Here is a 16,964-nt window from a genome sequence, read left to right as displayed (position 1 = left end):
ATCATTGTGTGAGATCATTAAGTTAATCTCTGTCAAAATACAGGACTTGAGCAGTTCAGAAGTGTTTTCTTATAGAAATTCTTTCTGTTCCATAATGTCAGTTGGGTAGGAACTTGTTTAAGTACTGGTAGTGTCATCTGACCTTCCATTTGTAGTCAAAATACGAACCAGATTAAAGCAAAACCATGATTTTTAAGTTACTCATTTTCTGGCTTGCTTTTCTTTTTCATAACTTTTAGTCCTATTTTTAAGTATGCAAGTAAAGCATGACTACATTCTCAGTTTTTGAATTACAAAGACACAGGTTTAGATAGACTAGAATATGAAAATATTCTAACGTCACCACCATCAATCACCACCACCCAATTCCTACTTTTTACAGGAATAACCACTGTTTTTTCATTTTGGGTTGTATTTTTTCTATGCAGCTGTGTACATGTTTACATACAATATTTTATTTTGGCCGGGCGCGGTGGCTTGCGCCTGTAATCCTAGCACTTTGGGAGGCTGAGGCGGGCGGGTCACCAGGTCAGGAGTTCAAGACTAACCTGGTCAACATGGTGAAACCCCGCCTCTACTAAAAATACAAAAATTAGCCTGCTGTGGTGGCAGGTGCCTATAATTCCAGCTACTCGGGAGGCTGAGGCAGGAGAATCACTTGAACCCGGCAGGTGAAGGTTGCAGTGAGCTGAGATCATGCCACTCCACTCCAGCCTGGGCAACAAGAATGAAACCGTCTCAAAAAAAAAAAAAAAAAAAAAAAGATTTTATTTTTATATAAATGAGAGCATACTATATATATTGTTTTCTAACTTGCTTTTTAACTTAACATATTTCAGAGATCTTTCCAAGTCTACGCATGGAGATCTGCCTTACTTCTGCATAATATTCCATATTGCCCTTATCATCCTTTTCTCTACTCTCTCCTCTGGAGGCTGTTTTTAATATTTCACTATTATAAGCCATGTCAAGTAAACATTTTTGTACATGGCTAATGGTGCATATGTTATTTTACCATGATAAATACATAGAAGAGGAACTAACAAGTCAGAGAATATGTATATTTAAAATTTCGATTTGCATGGCAATATTAACCTCCAAAATGACTGTATGACTTTCTATTCCTAAGAATGATGTTTGAGAGTGATTGTTTACCACAGCATTACCAACATTAGGTGGATTGTTATCTTTGTTTGTTTGTTCCTTTTTATTTATTTATTTTGGTAAGTTGGGCAAAAGAATAGCTCATTTTAACTTGTGTTTTCCAGACATCTCCTGGTGGTGAGATTGAGCATTGTTTTATATGTTTGTTAGCAATTGATAAGTCTCCAGTGATTGGCCTATCAGTGTTGTTCTTTGCTTATTTATTTTTTATTAGCTATTTTTTTCTTACCGATTTGTACGAATTCTTTATTTTTTTAAATATGTAACAAATTCTGGATGAGTATTTGTTACATATATTGCCAGTTTCTTTTGGTATGTTACTTGGCTTTTAATTTTCATTTAGGTGCCTTGTATTCATGAAAATTTTTTAAATTTTAATTTAAATCTGTTGGTCTTTTGTCTTCTAGCTTTCTGTCTTTCTTAGAAGGCTGTCTGAATCATAGTTATAAAAATATTTTTCTATATGTGTTTAAATACTTTCATAGTTTATCTTTTTCTATCGTTAGCTCTTGAGCCCATCTGGGATTTATTTTGTATTTAAGGCATAGAGATTTACCTTTATTATTTTTTTTCCAAGTGGATAACCAGTTATGCAAAAACCATTCATTGAGTAGTCCTGGTTTAAAATGCTAATACTATTACATAAACATACACCTGTTCCTAGGCTCTTTATTTTGTTTTATTGGTCAACCTGTATATTTCTGAAACTGAAATATAGCTTTATAGTATGTATCAGTATCTTCTGATTTGGATTATATTGAATATATAGATTTATTTAAGAATAATTGACATTTTGATACACTTTTGGGTCTTCTCATAAAGGAATATAGTTTGTCTTCATTTATTCAAATCTTCTTCTATGTTTTTGATAAGACAATGTCATCCCCGCACAAGTTTAGACTAAGCACCAAATTAGCAGTCTTTATTTTATGCTACTTTGCTCTGTCTCAGAACACCTAGCACACTGCTAGCATAGTACTCAATAAATGGTTACTGATTTAAATATTTAGGAAAAGTTTTGTTTTTAATTTTTCTTACTTTTAGAAACCTAGTTTATGTGTTTTGATACATTAAAGAAGGGGCCTCTCATTGCCTGTGCCTGATTTTTGAATATTCTTTTATAATTTTATATTCTTTTATAATTTTCTGTGCCATACAATAACCGCAAGACAAAGCAACTCAAAAAAGGCAGTATCCCTACCAAATTTTGAAAATTTGGATGCTTTGTGGTGGTAACAATTCATCTCAGACTTTTGGAATAATGGGAGTCTTTTCTGTTTCTCTCTCTCTCTCTCTCTCTCTCTCTCTGTCTGTCTCTTTCTTCTGTACAAATAGACACTTGCCTGTTGTAAAATAACCATTTTTGCTTGTTGGTATTTATCACCTAAATTTCCCTCTTCAAGATTCCCCTTTGCAAGACAGAATACTAGCAAGCTTTTAATACTTATTTTCAAAGGTCCCTTAAGAAATCTGCAAATCTAAAAGGTTAGTTTCCCAAAAGATTACCTCAGTCACATGTGAGATTATACAATTACTGATACTCAAACTAGGTTTTGAAGCAACATCATCACTGGCCCCCCTGCACCCAATATGAATTTCTTTAAATGTTCTTATTAAATTAAATGCTCTGTCCTTCTCTGTGAAAGTAAAGGTCATGGTAAACAACCACACTTCACACAGCTTTAGCTCTTGCACTTGTCATATTTTTATTTTGTCTAGTTACAAGTAGTATGTGACACTGTGCTGATTTTAAATTAAATCTAAGCTTTATTTATGACAAAAATGTTTGGCTGGAAAAAAAAATAATGACATTTATGTGAATGTGTTGAAGCAGCCATTTTAAGCTTACATAAATATATTTTAATTGTGCTTGTGAACTTCTTTCTGAAAATTCAGAGCTGCCAATGCCAAAAAATGACTATGTAACTGTACATTTTGTATTCATGGCCTCTGTTACTTTATAAACCATCTCACTTTTTGATCCATCAAAAAGATGATTATAGATTTAATAAAAACAATAGGATGCCACCTTAGTGAGGAGTTTTTAAAATTCTAAAATATCAGTATAACCCCTTCACTACGCAACTGAAATTGTGACATTTTCAACTATTAGTTGCAAAGAGAGATCCTATTATTGAGACCTGACAGTGTTCACTTCTGTCTGTAAAGCAAGACGGTTGGACTAAGGTAATTTCCATTTAGTGTCACTCATCATGTTCCAGCTGTGGTACAGCTAACTATGGGAGAGGCTCAGCAGAGAGGCAGAGGAGAAGGGCACCTGTGTTCCAAGTTGTTTTTACAAGTCCATGGAACAGTACCTGTGGCCTGAATAGATGTCTTTTTTTTTTTTTTTTTCCTAAAGCCTCTTAGGAAGAACATGCACCAGTCATTTCCCTTTCTAAAGAAAGCATTGCAGCCTTCTTTCAGTAGCTGCTGCAGGCTGAGATTTATGAGAATACTCTTGCTAGCTGAACTGTGTTTGAAAAAACAAAGAAAAAAAATCTCTTCCAGTGCTGAGTGGTGTCTCCATTAATGTTATGAGAATCATGGTTGTGTTGATGGTAAAATGCAAATGATGCAAATGTAGAAATTGGAGTTGGGCCTTAGTTAAGCCTGTAAATAGTCAGAAGTGAAGCCTAAATTGGAGAGGTGACAGCCCCTGATTTTGTGTTCATATTAAATATGCTTTGTCACAAGAGAAAAACAAAACAATGTCTAAAATTAGTAATGATTTTATTAGCCAGGTGGTATTTTGACCTCTAACAAAATGGGGATTATTCTATTTTTATCCCCAAGAGGGTGATGATGTCTTAGAATGTCACTGTTAATTGCTGTTGGGCTTTATCACATTTTGAAGTATTGGTGGTAAGCGTTTGTCAGCATCTTAACATATGGAAAGGTATAGGATTCTAAGTGAGAGATTACATCTGAAAAATTTAAATTGAACATATGTAACTGCTGACCCAGAATCCTTTGAGAGTTCCATGAAACATGTTTTTACTCTTCTTATATACATAGCAGAAATGGAATGTCTTGGTTTGAATTTTTGACTAGTTTATTCCACTATCCCTTGCCTTTATTTACTTAAATATTCACATTTTGTTGAGACTGGGAAACCCTTTTACTGTTATTTACACTTAGTACATCAGTTGATTTCTGCAAGACTAGAAATAAGTCAGTTGGCATGTAAGGAGTATGGGGAAATTGGATCTTATATTAACCTTTAGATTCACTGGTTCTGTACCAGTGGTTCTCAAATGTGGTCCAGAGACCTATAGAGGTCCCCAGGTCCCTCTCAGGGCATCCATGAGATCTTTCCTTTTCCAACTACATATTTATGTAGTAGTGGGCTTTCTTCGTATTCATATAAACAGATTAAATACAGATATAGACATGAAAATCCAAGTATCTTCCTTTAAGCCAGGCCACTCTCACTATTTTTTAAGTTGCAGTTATTTTTCATAAAAGAAAAAGTTTTTATGTTGAAGTGTAATTATTTTAATTTTAAATGAAAACATAATTTTTGTCAAGTTGTAATTTAATATGGGATAAATATCAATGATATAAGCCACATAAACAAAAGTTTTTTAGTGTCCTCAGTAATTTTTAAGTGTTAAAAGTTCTCAAGACAGAAAAGTTGAGGACTGCTATGCTGGTAAAGAAGTTACAGAAGAAAAGCTTGGAGTTAGCAGAGATTGGTTCATGAGGCTAAGAAAAGAAGCCGTCTCCATAAAAGTGCAAGGTGAAGCAGCAGTTGCTGATGTAGAAAGCTGTAGCAAGTTACCAAAAATACCTAGCTAATATCGCTGATGAAAGTGACTACACTGAACAGCAGATTTTCAAAATAGCCGAAATAACCTTCTATTGGAAGAAGATGCCATCCAGGACTTACAGGAGGAAAAGTCAGTCCCTGGCTTCAAAGGACAGTATGACCCTCTTTTAGGAGCTAATGTAGCTAGTGACTTTAAGTGGAAGCCAGTGCTTATTTACCCTTCTGAAAATCCTAGGTCCATTAAGAATTTTGCTGCATCCACTCTGCCTGTGTTTTGTAATGGAACAACAAAGCCTGGATGACTGCACATCTGTTTATAGCATCATTCACTGAATATTTTAAGCCTACTGTGTAGACCTACTGCTGATAAAAAAAAATGCTCCTTTCAAAATACTACTGCTCATTGACAATACACCTTGTCACCCAAGAGCTCTGATGGAGAGGTACAAGGAAATTTATGTTTCCATGCCTGGTAACACAGCATTGATTCTGTAGCCCATGGATTAAGGAGTCATTTTGACTTTTAAGTCATAATTATCTAAGAAGTACATTTTACAAGGCTATAGCTGCCATAGATACTGATTCCTCTCATGGATCTGCCAAAGTAAATGGAAGATCATCTGGAAAGGACTCACCATTCTAGATGCCATAAAGACCATTTGTGATTCATGGGAAAAGGTCAAAATATCAACATTAACAGAAGTTGGGAAGAAGTTGATTCTAACCCTCATGGATGATTTTGAGGGGTTCAAGACTTGGGCAGAGAAAATAATTGCAGATGTGGTGGAAATCACAAGAGGAGTAGAATTAAAAGTGGAGCCTGATGAGGTGACTGAATTGTTGCAATCTCATTATAAAACTTTAATGGACGAGGAGCTGCTTCATATGATTGAGCAAAGGAAAGTGGTTTCTTGAGATGGAATCTACTCCTGGTGAAGATGCTGTGAACATTATTGAAATGGCAACAAAGGATCTAGAATATTACATAAACTTAGTTGATAAAACAAGAGCAGAGTTTGAGAGGATTGACTTCAATTTTGAAAGAAGTCCTGTGGGTAAAATGCTGTGAAACAGCATTACTACAGAGAAATCTTTTGTAAAAGGAAGAGTCAGTTGATGTGGGAGAGTTGTTTTTTTGTTTGTTTTGTTTTGTTTTTTGAGACAGAGTCTCGCTCTGTCGCCCAGCCTGTAGTGTAGTGGCACAATCTCGACTCACTGCAACCTCCACCTCCCAGGTTCACGCCATTCTCCTGCCTCAGCCTCCCAAGTAGCTGAGACTACAGGTGCGTGCCACCACACCCAGCTAATTTTTTGTATTTTTAGTAGAGATGGGGTTTCACCGTGTTAGCCAGGATGGTCCTCAATCTCTTGACCTTGTGATCTACCTCCCTCGGCCTCCCAAAGTGCTGGGATTACAGATGTGAGCCACTGTGCCTGGCCTCGTTTTCTTTTTTTAAGAAATTGCTGCAGCCACCCCATTTTTCAGCAGCTACCACCACCTGATCAGTTAGCAGCCATCAACATTGAAGAAAGATCCTTCACTAGCAAGAAGAGTATGAATCCCTGAAGACTCAGATGATCATTAGCATTTTTTTTTAGAAGTAGAGTTTTTTTTAAATTAAGGTATGTACATTTTTAGACATCATGCTGTTGCACACTTAATAGAGTCTATAACATAGTATAAACTAATAACATATATATGCATTGAGAAGCCAAAAAATTTGTGCAACTCGAACTTTATTGCTGTATTTACTTTATTGCGGTGGTCTGGAACCAAACCCATAGTATCTCCGAGGTATGCCTGTAATTGTTTAGGAGAGTTAAGGTGGAGTGGTAATAAGATTTTGTTGAGAAAGAAGCCCTTATTAACAAAATAGATAAGCTACCAATTGCAACTTCTGACCCACTTTGAAAATTCCCTTCTCAGAAATTACTAATTTGGATCTAAATAGTGTGAAAGATCATGTACTGAGTTAGGATTAGAACTTCTAACTGGGAGATTAACACTTAGATTCTGTAAAAAGCTTTGTAAATGGTTTAATTTGGAAGTTTCGTTTGGAGAAATAAGAGGGCTATTATCTGTGTTGAAGAATTTCTGTAAACTTGGATTACAATTCACTATATCTTTATGTATCCTTGTTTTTAATCAATGGTGCTTTTCAAACTCAATTATATTGACAGATAGGTGTGTCCTTTCTGATTAAAACAATTCAGGAATTCCAGGTTTAGGGTGAGGTTGGAGATTAGGGTTTTCTGAAGAGATGACTTTTCTTGTGCATTCTACTATGTACTGGATACTCATTAAATACTGTCAGTTCTTTGCTATTTTAAATCTCTGTGTTTATATTGAAGGCTAAAGAAGGAATATTTTACTGCTCAAGAAATATATATTATTTGAATTTTTTGAAGATAATTTTACATTCTAAACATGGACATATCAGGAAACAGTGTAGTTTATTTCACTATCTCCATTGCATAGATTTGTTGAGGTTTATTTTGTCCTTTTTTATTTTTTTAAGAAGCCTCTTCAAGAAATTCTTAATAAGATATCCGGAATCTCTCTCTGCCCAGGGAGGCTTAGGAGGAAAAGAAAAGACATTCTGAATCTCTACAGAGAGGAGAGAATTGCAGCTCTTTAATTTGTTGTCCAAAATTACCTTTAGAACTGTGAGCTTGGAAAAGTGAGATGCTGCAAAGGAAAACAGTGTACAGATTATGATAGAGTGGAATTGACAAGCTGGTTAAAAAAGGATGGTGCATTTTTAATTAGCCCACAGTGCCTTTAAAATAATTAGATACTTTTATGTAAATGTCATGTTAATTAAGAAAATTGAAGTGTTACAAATCTACAAAAGGAATGGCTATTTTTGTGTATTAATGTTTTGCAGTTACTGTGAAAGGACTGATAGTAGAATATTTGATTATTGCACTTCTGGCAATTTTTAGCTGACCAACTCCTTGATAGTCTTATTTTTTCTAATTGATGTGCTATTATCTGTGTTGAAGATTTTTAGCACATGATTTAACTGCAGCCAGTGAGGGCTAGTGAAACCAGAAGCCAAAAATAACCAGTCATCACAGCTGGTTTAACAAAATTTTTCAGAGTAGATTGTTGATCTCCATTTCAAGGTTAAGAAGAAATGTTATTTTTCTGTATTTACTCAGCTGTGGAGTTTGAAGTTTGAGTGCATGAAAAGCTAAATGCAGCTATCCTCCAAACCACCATTCTCGACTTCCTCCTCGAGTTGTAGTCTTCAACTAGCCGATGGGATTGACCACTACATGAGTAGGTAGACCTGAGTTTTTTGACATACTCAGTAACTCTATAGGAGACTGGAAAAATACAATAATTCTGGTACTTCATTTTGAAATGTGTGTGTTGATAGTTAATGGGGTATCTTCATCTACTCCTGTTTTTGTAGGTTACAGTGAAGTGAGTATGCAGATTTGACCCATGTCTTCAACTTTATAGGGCTGCAGTCAATAATACTGTTTCCCTGGGAAAATCTACTACCATATTGCAAATGCTGTAACAATTTCTACTTGTTGGGAATACAGCTGAAGAATATAGTTTCATGGCTTTCATGTGGAATTGTAAATGTGATCCGCAGTGCTGCATTATATATGACACCTTTAATACAAGAATAGAAACATCCCTAGAAGAAGAGGTAGAATATTCACTCTTCTCTAGTCACAAACCACAGTTACCAGAGGCTTTATTCACTCGCAAACTCCAAACATTAAATTGTTGAAACTTGATGTTTTTTAAGGAAAAAGTCCTCTGAATGTAATATGAAATGCAAAATGTTAGTCTGTTAATAAATATCTCCAGATAATGAAGAAACTTGAAAAAATTCAGTTATTTAATTTGCTTTAGTAAAAGAAAGCAAAAAGCATTCATGATGATTGGCTAAAAGTTATTTCAGGTTGGTTAATCTTGATATCATCTGGCTCAGAATCCCAAGAACCTGTCGTATTAAGCAAGGCACTTTGTAATTTTTTTAGACATTAATAAACCCAAACTCAATTGCCACTGATACAGGCTAGAAGATAATGGTTTGAATTGTTCTGTGCTTAGAAATACATTTATTGTCCCAACCTCAGTCCTAGTCAACACATACACATACACACTACATTCATCTATAGAACACACAATCATGAAGAGGCTTTCTCATCTGATTCTTTAGTTACTACCTCTGTCTACCCTGTTATTTGGAAAGAAGAAGAAAGGTAAAAAGTGGGAGTCAAGTTTACAGTGATTTATGGGGACTTACGCCAGCCACACTCTCAGGCATTAGAAAGTCCAGAAAAGGAACTTTGACCCTCACTGTCAACTCTCAAAACTATTTTGTTTGCTGTAACCAAATGTTACCCATGTTATATTTTTATTGTTGTGGGCAGAAACCTGAAAACATTTTCTGTGAGTGGCCCTTAATTTCCTGCATTGATTTTAACAGAGTTGATTTGGAACTAACTGTAATTGTGTGGATGACAGTGCAATTAGTGTAGAATATATGTGTGGTGCTGATATGTTCCTGTTCTTGGTTTTGGTGTTTCATAGGTTGTAGTTTGCCAGACCAAATTTAACTCTAAGTTCTCTGTTTATAACATTGCCCAATTATCAAAGCTGGGATATATTATTACTGCCAGGTACTCTTGCTGTCAGTTTGTCTTGGTTCAACTATGGTTCCATTTGTACTTTACTGTAATATAGTGAATACATTGGATTGGGTTGTTAGTTTAACAAGCTCTCTGGAGAACACCTTCATGATGATGCATGTTGAGATATGCTAGGCAGCCTTAAAGTTATTTGCAGAAACCTACAGAAATTTATTCACTAGAAATTTTTAAAAGAATAAACTCTCAAGCTAAAGGCAAGGTAAAGATTCTCTTATATGATAATCTTCTAGAACATTTGTAAATACAGGTGTTAATTCATGAGTCTCAGCCAGATTTCTTTAGGGTTTTTGATTTGACATTTCTCCTTTCTTATATAATTCTACTGGATGAGTTATTTTATGTCCTTTTAAAAAAAGTATTTTGTTAGTTAAGCTGTTACTGACCCTTATGCACTGTGCAGCTCATGGTGTTATGGGAACTCAGTGATCTTGGCCAGATACTGAGTTAGGGGTAATCAGAAATTAGAACTGACTGGACTGTTAATATTTACATTGTGCTCAGCTAGTTTAGAAAAGTACAGTAACTTCCTCCTATGTCCACCCCAATCTACTACATCAAAATTTCCAGAGTCAGGGTTTGGGAACTTATATTTTTAAAAATGATCCCCAGGACTTTCTGGATGTTGGGAATGTTCTAATATTTTGATCTATGGCCGTTACACAGTATGTATGTGTTAAAATACCTCAGGATGTACATTTAAGTTCTATACACATCATTCTAATATTGCATTCTCTCAAATGTTACACTCTAATTTTAAAATTTCCTTGAAAAAAAAACAAACACCGCATTTTCTCACTCATAAATGGGAGTTGAACAATGAAAACACATGGACACAGGGAGGGGAACGTCACACACCAGGGCCTGTTGGAGGGTGGGGGTCTAGGGGAGGGATAGCATTAGGAGAAATACCTAATGTAGATGACGGGTTGATGGGTGCAGCAAACCACCGTGGCACGTGTATACCTGTGTGACAAACTTGCATGTTCTGCACACGTATGACAGAACTTGGTATTATATGTGTGTGTGTATCTGTATACATATACACACGCACACACATATATAAACTGTTACTCTTCTGATTAAATAGTTTGCAGTAGTCGCTTGATGAACATTATTAAGCATTCACTGTCTACATAGCAGTGACCCAACAGTAGATAACAGTGTGATTCTTGATCCTTGGGAACATAAAATCAAGTGGAAGAGAAAGTGATGATATATAATATAAAGTTTTATGGTTTATGATACCTTGCTGTACAGATGGTTCATCAAAAGTCACTTATTGGCAATTTTACTATTTCCATTTTTTTGTTTGTTTTGTTAAAGAAACTGAGGATTATTTATCCAAGATTACTCAGCAAGTAGAGAGTAGTTGTCAGACTTAAACTCAGTCTTCTAAAAAGCCTATACTTTTCAAGAAATAAGAAGGCTTCAATTAACAAAAACAAAGAAGCCTTACATGGAAGCAGAAGTTACAGCATTTTATGGAGCTACAGAAACCAATCCCAGGAGGGTTTTTGAGGATGTTGAGGCTGTGTTAGCTTTGCATGTCTCTCATTGTCTCTTCATGTTGCCTGTTTTCATGTCACAGTTTACCTTTTGAACCTCTGGAATTTTAATTCATGACACTTTTTCTGGTGAATGTGACATTTGTAGAAAAATGTTCTGTTGAAATACTCTGCTCTCTGGTCTGACTTTCGAAACTGCAATTTATTCTTGCCTTATTTTCAAATTCTTGTATTTCCAAGTAATACAAGCCAATGATGAATGTTCTCCTTCCTCATTACATATAGCATTTATTACCTGTTTCTTGTTCTTTGACACTTGGCCACTTTCCGTCTAGCTATTTATTGCTGTCATGTATTGTTCTTTATGTACAGAGGTTTTTTGGGTTTTTGTTTGTTTGTTTGTTTTAAGAAAGATTATGATCTCCCTGACTGTGGGACTAACCTGTGTGGTGACACGTAGTAGGTATTTGCTAAGTGTTCTTTGAAGTCAACAATGCACTTACTTGGTTTTTCCTCTTTCAAAATTTCCCTTCTGTGTCTTACACTAACTAAGGGTTGTTGCTATTGTGGCCTTGTTATAGTAAAGAGTAAGCTAAGAGTGAACTTCTTAGGTGGGCTCTCCAAGTCCTTAAACCCATGAATCTCGGCACTGTGCACTCTAGGAACAGGTCTCAGAGCTCCTTCATCTTTCCCTCCTTTTCAGTGAGTAACTTACATGAATTCTTGTTGTAGGAGATACACAACTCTGCCAAGTAACCATGTTTTCCTTCTGCTAGTCACAGTCACCTGGGGACCCTTTTTAAAATAAATGTGTAACAGTTGCCTATGTGTTCTATTCCTTTATGATCACCACTGCCCATCCCAGGGCATGTCAGTGGAAAGTGTTGGGGTGTGTATCAGTATCAACCTCAAAATGTGTTGAAAGTCTTGATTTTGCAGAATGAAATTATTGATTTTCAAGCCTTCACTCACCCAACAACTGTATCTCTTGCATACTCTTGAATTATGCTTATGCATCAGATCTCTGGGCCCACCAAGATTGCATAAAGGGCCTCTTGTTATCATATTTCTTATAATGAAACTAGATGTTCTTCCTTGGTCAGCAATGCTTTCTTCTATGTGAAAATGATTCTTATTTCTTTTGACAAGCAGTTTATTGTTTCTTAAGGCCCTCCCTTTCTTACTATGTAAGGCTAGTTTTTCTGTAAATTCCAAGGTAGAGTGACTGCTGAGATACCAACCTAAGAGAGAGAACTCCTGCTCATCGTTCTGTGGAGGAATGCATCTTTCCAAACTTGTGGGTAATTTCCTCTCACCTAGATCTGAATTCTAATTAAATTTTTATTCTTTAACTTGTTAACGTTATGTGAGACTTGGCTGTTTTTTTGGGGTTTTTTGTTTTTATGAAAAGCATGTTATAATGTAGAAAGACTATGCATCTCTATAGACTAAACTGCTGAACTAAAATTAGGTCCTTAGAATTAACCCACCACCACCACCGTCTTTCCTACTACTTCTCGTCATTGTATTTGCAGGTTGATCTTTTCCTTTTTAAGTTTCTCTTTACTCAGGAAAGCAACTATATGGACATGTAAAGGATGTGTCCTGACTGATGCACCTGCCTTTCTGTTTCTAGGTGGGCCATGCACAGACACAGCTCATGTCTCATTAATCACACCAACAAAAAGATCCTGTGGTACAGGTATGTACGTCATTCTTATGTGAATTCATCCTTATTTGAATTCTTCACAGAAGTTAGCAACTGGTTCTAACTTGGTGTGCTTGTCAGGGTCTCTGATTTCTTCCATCAGTTGTGAGGTGATATATTATGTGCTTAGTATTGACAGTGGAGTGTCAGCAGAGGTCAGGGTCAGAATGATGTTTTTGGGGAGTCAGACTGACTGAGTAAATGCTGGCAGCTAGATCCAAGAAGGTGGACATCAATATATACATAATTTCTAATATCTGAAGAATGTTATTAAGACATAACAGAAATGCACATCATTGCCCAGTTTGTAGCATGTAGCTAATCTGAGGGCCAAGACTGAAATTTTAATAGTTTTAATGTAGAAAATCAGTGTTTTAAATTGACTATTGTAGTATCCTAGTATTTTTGGAAAATTGTTTTCTGTCATTTGATTTAAAGCCATGGATATACTGAGATTTCTCTTTTTAGATGCAGAGTCCCAAAAACATCTTTGTGCATCTGTGGCATTTTTATTAAACATAAAGTCATGAATCTTGTGTCACTCTAAAGAGCAGTCAGAATGCCCATTGTTCCCTTCGCCTATAGCTTAATTTATTTTAAGCGATATTTACCTTTTCTAATAATGCTGTCTGCTATTTAAAATATCTCAAGGATTATATTTGGAAGAGTCAAAATAATTGTATTGTTTTCCTAAAGGTCACAGTCAGAGTATTTTTCATAACTTAAAAAATCCTTGTAACTTAAAAAACCCAGCAGAAATAGCACAAACTATTTCCATGTACAAGCTTAACACTGAAACCTCAGCTCCTTTAAATGCTCATAGTTTGATGCTAGGCCTCAGTCAGGCCCATGTTTGCATAGTTTCAAAGTAACATCCAGGCACTGAACTCTAAGGAACTCAATTGTACTCTTCTCTTCCAAATGACCAGCTTTGAGGTAGGGTAGGGGGTATAAGATAGTCTTGGCATGCTCTTATCCCTCCTGTGCTCAGTTCCCAAGCTCCACTAGGTAGAGTAGATTTATCGTTTTTCCTGAGGTAGAAAAGAGCTGTGACTGAAGTGAGATAGACCATCCTGATTTTAGCCTGTGGGAAGTCAGAGAGCCAACTACCTGCCCACTCCAGCCAGAAGCTTGAAAACATTCAGAGTCCTTTGATTTGAGGTCCAGCACTTCAAATGCACAGTACTTTAGTCTTTGTCTTTCCTTCTAATCTTGGCCCTCAGAGAAGGTTTTACTGTTAAGCACTACCACTGTGTTCAAGTAGCAGTCAAGGAGTTGAACCTTGAACACAGTGGTCATCCTGAGAGGTTTGGGAAGGAGACTCATATACTCAGATGCTGAAACTAGCAGGAAACTCTGATGAATATCATTTACTTGTGTCTGTCTCCTAGGTAGATCTGTTTCCTCCTCTCTGATCCCATACTATTTTGTGTATCTAAAACTAATAATGATATTTCTTATATGCTTACTACATTGCCAGGTACTATTCTCTATATTTTATATACACGGTGATTTAATCTTCAGAACAGTTCTGCAAGATAGTTATTATAATTCCTCTTTTACAGATGAAAAAAAATGTGGGCACTCATAAACTTAAGTATATTTTCTGAGGTAATATTGCTAGTAAGTGATGGAGCCAAGACTTGGACACGGATCTTTAAGACACTAAAGCCTGCATTGTTTTCCGCTATATCATGCTATTGCTTTTCATATTTTGTAATTGTTTCTTCTCCTAACCAGATTGTGGAAAAGCAGACTGTTGAATGAAATATGGAAAAAACAAAACATATATTTGGAAGTATAGCATACAGTCAAGTAGTTTGAAAATGTGAGTTCTAAAATCACATCTGGTTTCAGATCTAAGCTTAGCCACTTACAAGTTGTGATTTTAAGTAAATAAGTCAACATCTCAAAATTTTGTTCTTCATCTGTAAAATGGGATGATAAATCTCCCAGGTTTGGTGTAAGAAAAAAAGAGTATGCTCACATAGTAGACCTTCAATTACTGGTAGTTTCCATTGTCTTAATGAAGATTATGTCTTTATAGTGAGCCACCCTTTAGATGGTGTTGATAAACACATCAATGGGTATCTTAGGCAGAAGAAAGAGTAAAGTAGAAGTACTGGCATTCTTTGCTGTACTCAGTTTTATGACCTGATTTTATATTGATCATGTTCTTTGTTACGTGTCGGTATTATACTGGCAATTGAAGGTGGTAATATTTAGATCTCCATTAGTGAAATGATAGGCATTGAGCTCTCAGTCATACCTTTGTAGGCCTTCATTTAGGTGAATACATACCTCTCTTAACTAGAAAAAGATTGAGAATTTCTGACTTGGAAGGAAATTAATGCAATGTCCAGGTCATCTCCTAAAAAGCCTGAAGGAAAGTTGAGATTTCTCAGCAATGGACATTAAAGGTCGTCAAGTTAAGCCGTCTGAAGACTGTTCTGTGCCCTCTTAGGCTAGCCAGACTGCCTCAGCCTTAAATATTGGCCCTGATTCTAAAGGACAGAGCTTCCTGATTTTGAGAGGTAAATTAAAGAATTTATTTTGAGAACCACAGGTTGACTGTCTTTGTCTCCATCTTTCTCTGTGTCCTGCAGTCAACAGGTTGCCCGTGGTGGGGATTTCAATCATTTTTCTTCTGAACCACCAATTATTACTGTTATTTTGCTGGAATGTTCCTTGTAGCCTTTATGTCTAGGTTCTTCAAGTTAGGATTCATGTCTATGACATGTGCTGTACAGTGCTTCTATTATAAGGGGGTCTCCCAGACAGAAACCACATGGGCCTTCAGGCATAGATGGTAGTAAATAATTACTTTACAGTGGTGTCATTTCTTCGGAGACACAGAGTGACACCTTAAGTGAGATCTTACCTACCTCCTCCCAGCCAGTCTATCCATACAAGTTTGGACCTAAAGCAGCCTTGAGCTTCATAAATGATGTTTGTTAGAAAACGGATACTGATATTAGACTAAGGTGATTCTTTAAGTCTGCTGTCTCTGACAAAGGGCACACAATGTACTGTCTGAGGTGTGTGGAGACAATAGCAAAAGCTCTTTATCTCAGCCTTAATTTATGTTTTGCAAATTCACTTTATTATATGTGTATGTGTTCATACATTTACTTTTATTTATTTATTTTTATTTTTTAATAGAGACAAGGTCTTATTATGTTGCCCAGACTGATCTCGAACTCCTGAGCTCAGGCAGTCCTCTCGCCTTGACCTCCCACAGTGCTGGGATTACAGGCATGAGCAACCTCTCTCAGTCTGCGGTTTATAAACAGTTTATAAACAGCAAATACACCCACAAATATATACATATTAAAGGTACATGGCCAATTAGATAGGACTATGCAGTTGAAAAAGGTTAGTGACTTCTTCAGTAAACAGATCATTTTCTTCTTAGTACTTTGAAAATTAGCTCTAAGAATTAGCATTAGACCCATTATTATGTGGTTTAGTAAGTGAAGACCTCAGTGGTTGATTAATCAGTCACGATTTGTATTTCAAGCAATTACAGTTTTGATCAGGTAAAGGGTATTGTCATATTTTAGAGGTGGGCAGCAGTGTAGCATGGTTGGTCTACAGCTATCAAAAGGAGAGAGGCAACTCTTTTTAAGAAATTGTTTTGTCATCACTGTGAGTCTATGATGCAGATTGCAAAAAGTAGCTATAGTAGCAAATGAAAGATCAGTTTGTCTTTGTGAGATAGATGGGAAAGACTTTTCTTTATATGATGGCTTTTAGCCAGACAGAATTATTACCAGTTAAACTCTGTAATCTTTAGATTTTTTTTTTTTTTAAAAGAAGCAACACCATGATCATTTTGGTATTTAAACAGAGAACAATTAGATAGATGAAGGGTGTGTGGTTGTCCACTCCACCCTACCCCTACCATCTTTGTGGAGTTCTAGGATCTCCACAGTCAATGAAGAGTTGAAAAGTACTGCCAAGTCCTAGGTTGCTTTTGGTTAGAATGTGTGAGTTAAAGCACATCACACCTTAAGATTACTAGACAGAGTTTACATTTCTTCAGAGAGCTCAGAATTTTTCCACATGTTCTCTTGTTAATTCTCGCAACATTCCTGTCAAGAACAAGTATTTTGTGAAGGAAAGAGATCACTTT

General features: G+C 36.0%; 1 protein-coding gene and 1 long non-coding RNA gene across 6 annotated transcripts in view; one reads left to right on the top strand and one right to left on the bottom strand.

The window, feature by feature from the left end:
• Positions 1–16,964, top strand: part of ZFAND3 (zinc finger AN1-type containing 3) — a 335,788-nt gene that overhangs the window by 252,010 nt on the left and 66,814 nt on the right. For 4 of the 5 annotated variants that reach the window (XM_015136278.3, XM_015136277.3, XM_078000054.1 and 1 more), the window contains exon 4: positions 12,758–12,823. The exons of the other annotated variant lie outside the window; for it this stretch is intronic. In XM_015136278.3, the coding sequence (XP_014991764.1) occupies positions 12,758–12,823 (66 nt within the window). The remainder of the gene's footprint in view (positions 1–12,757; positions 12,824–16,964) is intronic. 5 annotated transcript variants of the gene reach the window in all.
• The window catches only part of LOC144340387 (uncharacterized), a 39,807-nt gene that overhangs the window by 6,415 nt on the left and 16,428 nt on the right, over positions 1–16,964 (bottom strand). The window lies entirely within an intron of this gene.

The sequence above is a fragment of the Macaca mulatta genome, chromosome 4 (genome assembly GCF_049350105.2).
Source record: "Macaca mulatta isolate MMU2019108-1 chromosome 4, T2T-MMU8v2.0, whole genome shotgun sequence".
Classification (NCBI taxonomy): Eukaryota; Metazoa; Chordata; class Mammalia; order Primates; family Cercopithecidae; genus Macaca; species Macaca mulatta.
Note: the sequence above shows the minus strand (reverse complement) of the source record. Positions and strands in the feature narration are given on the sequence as shown.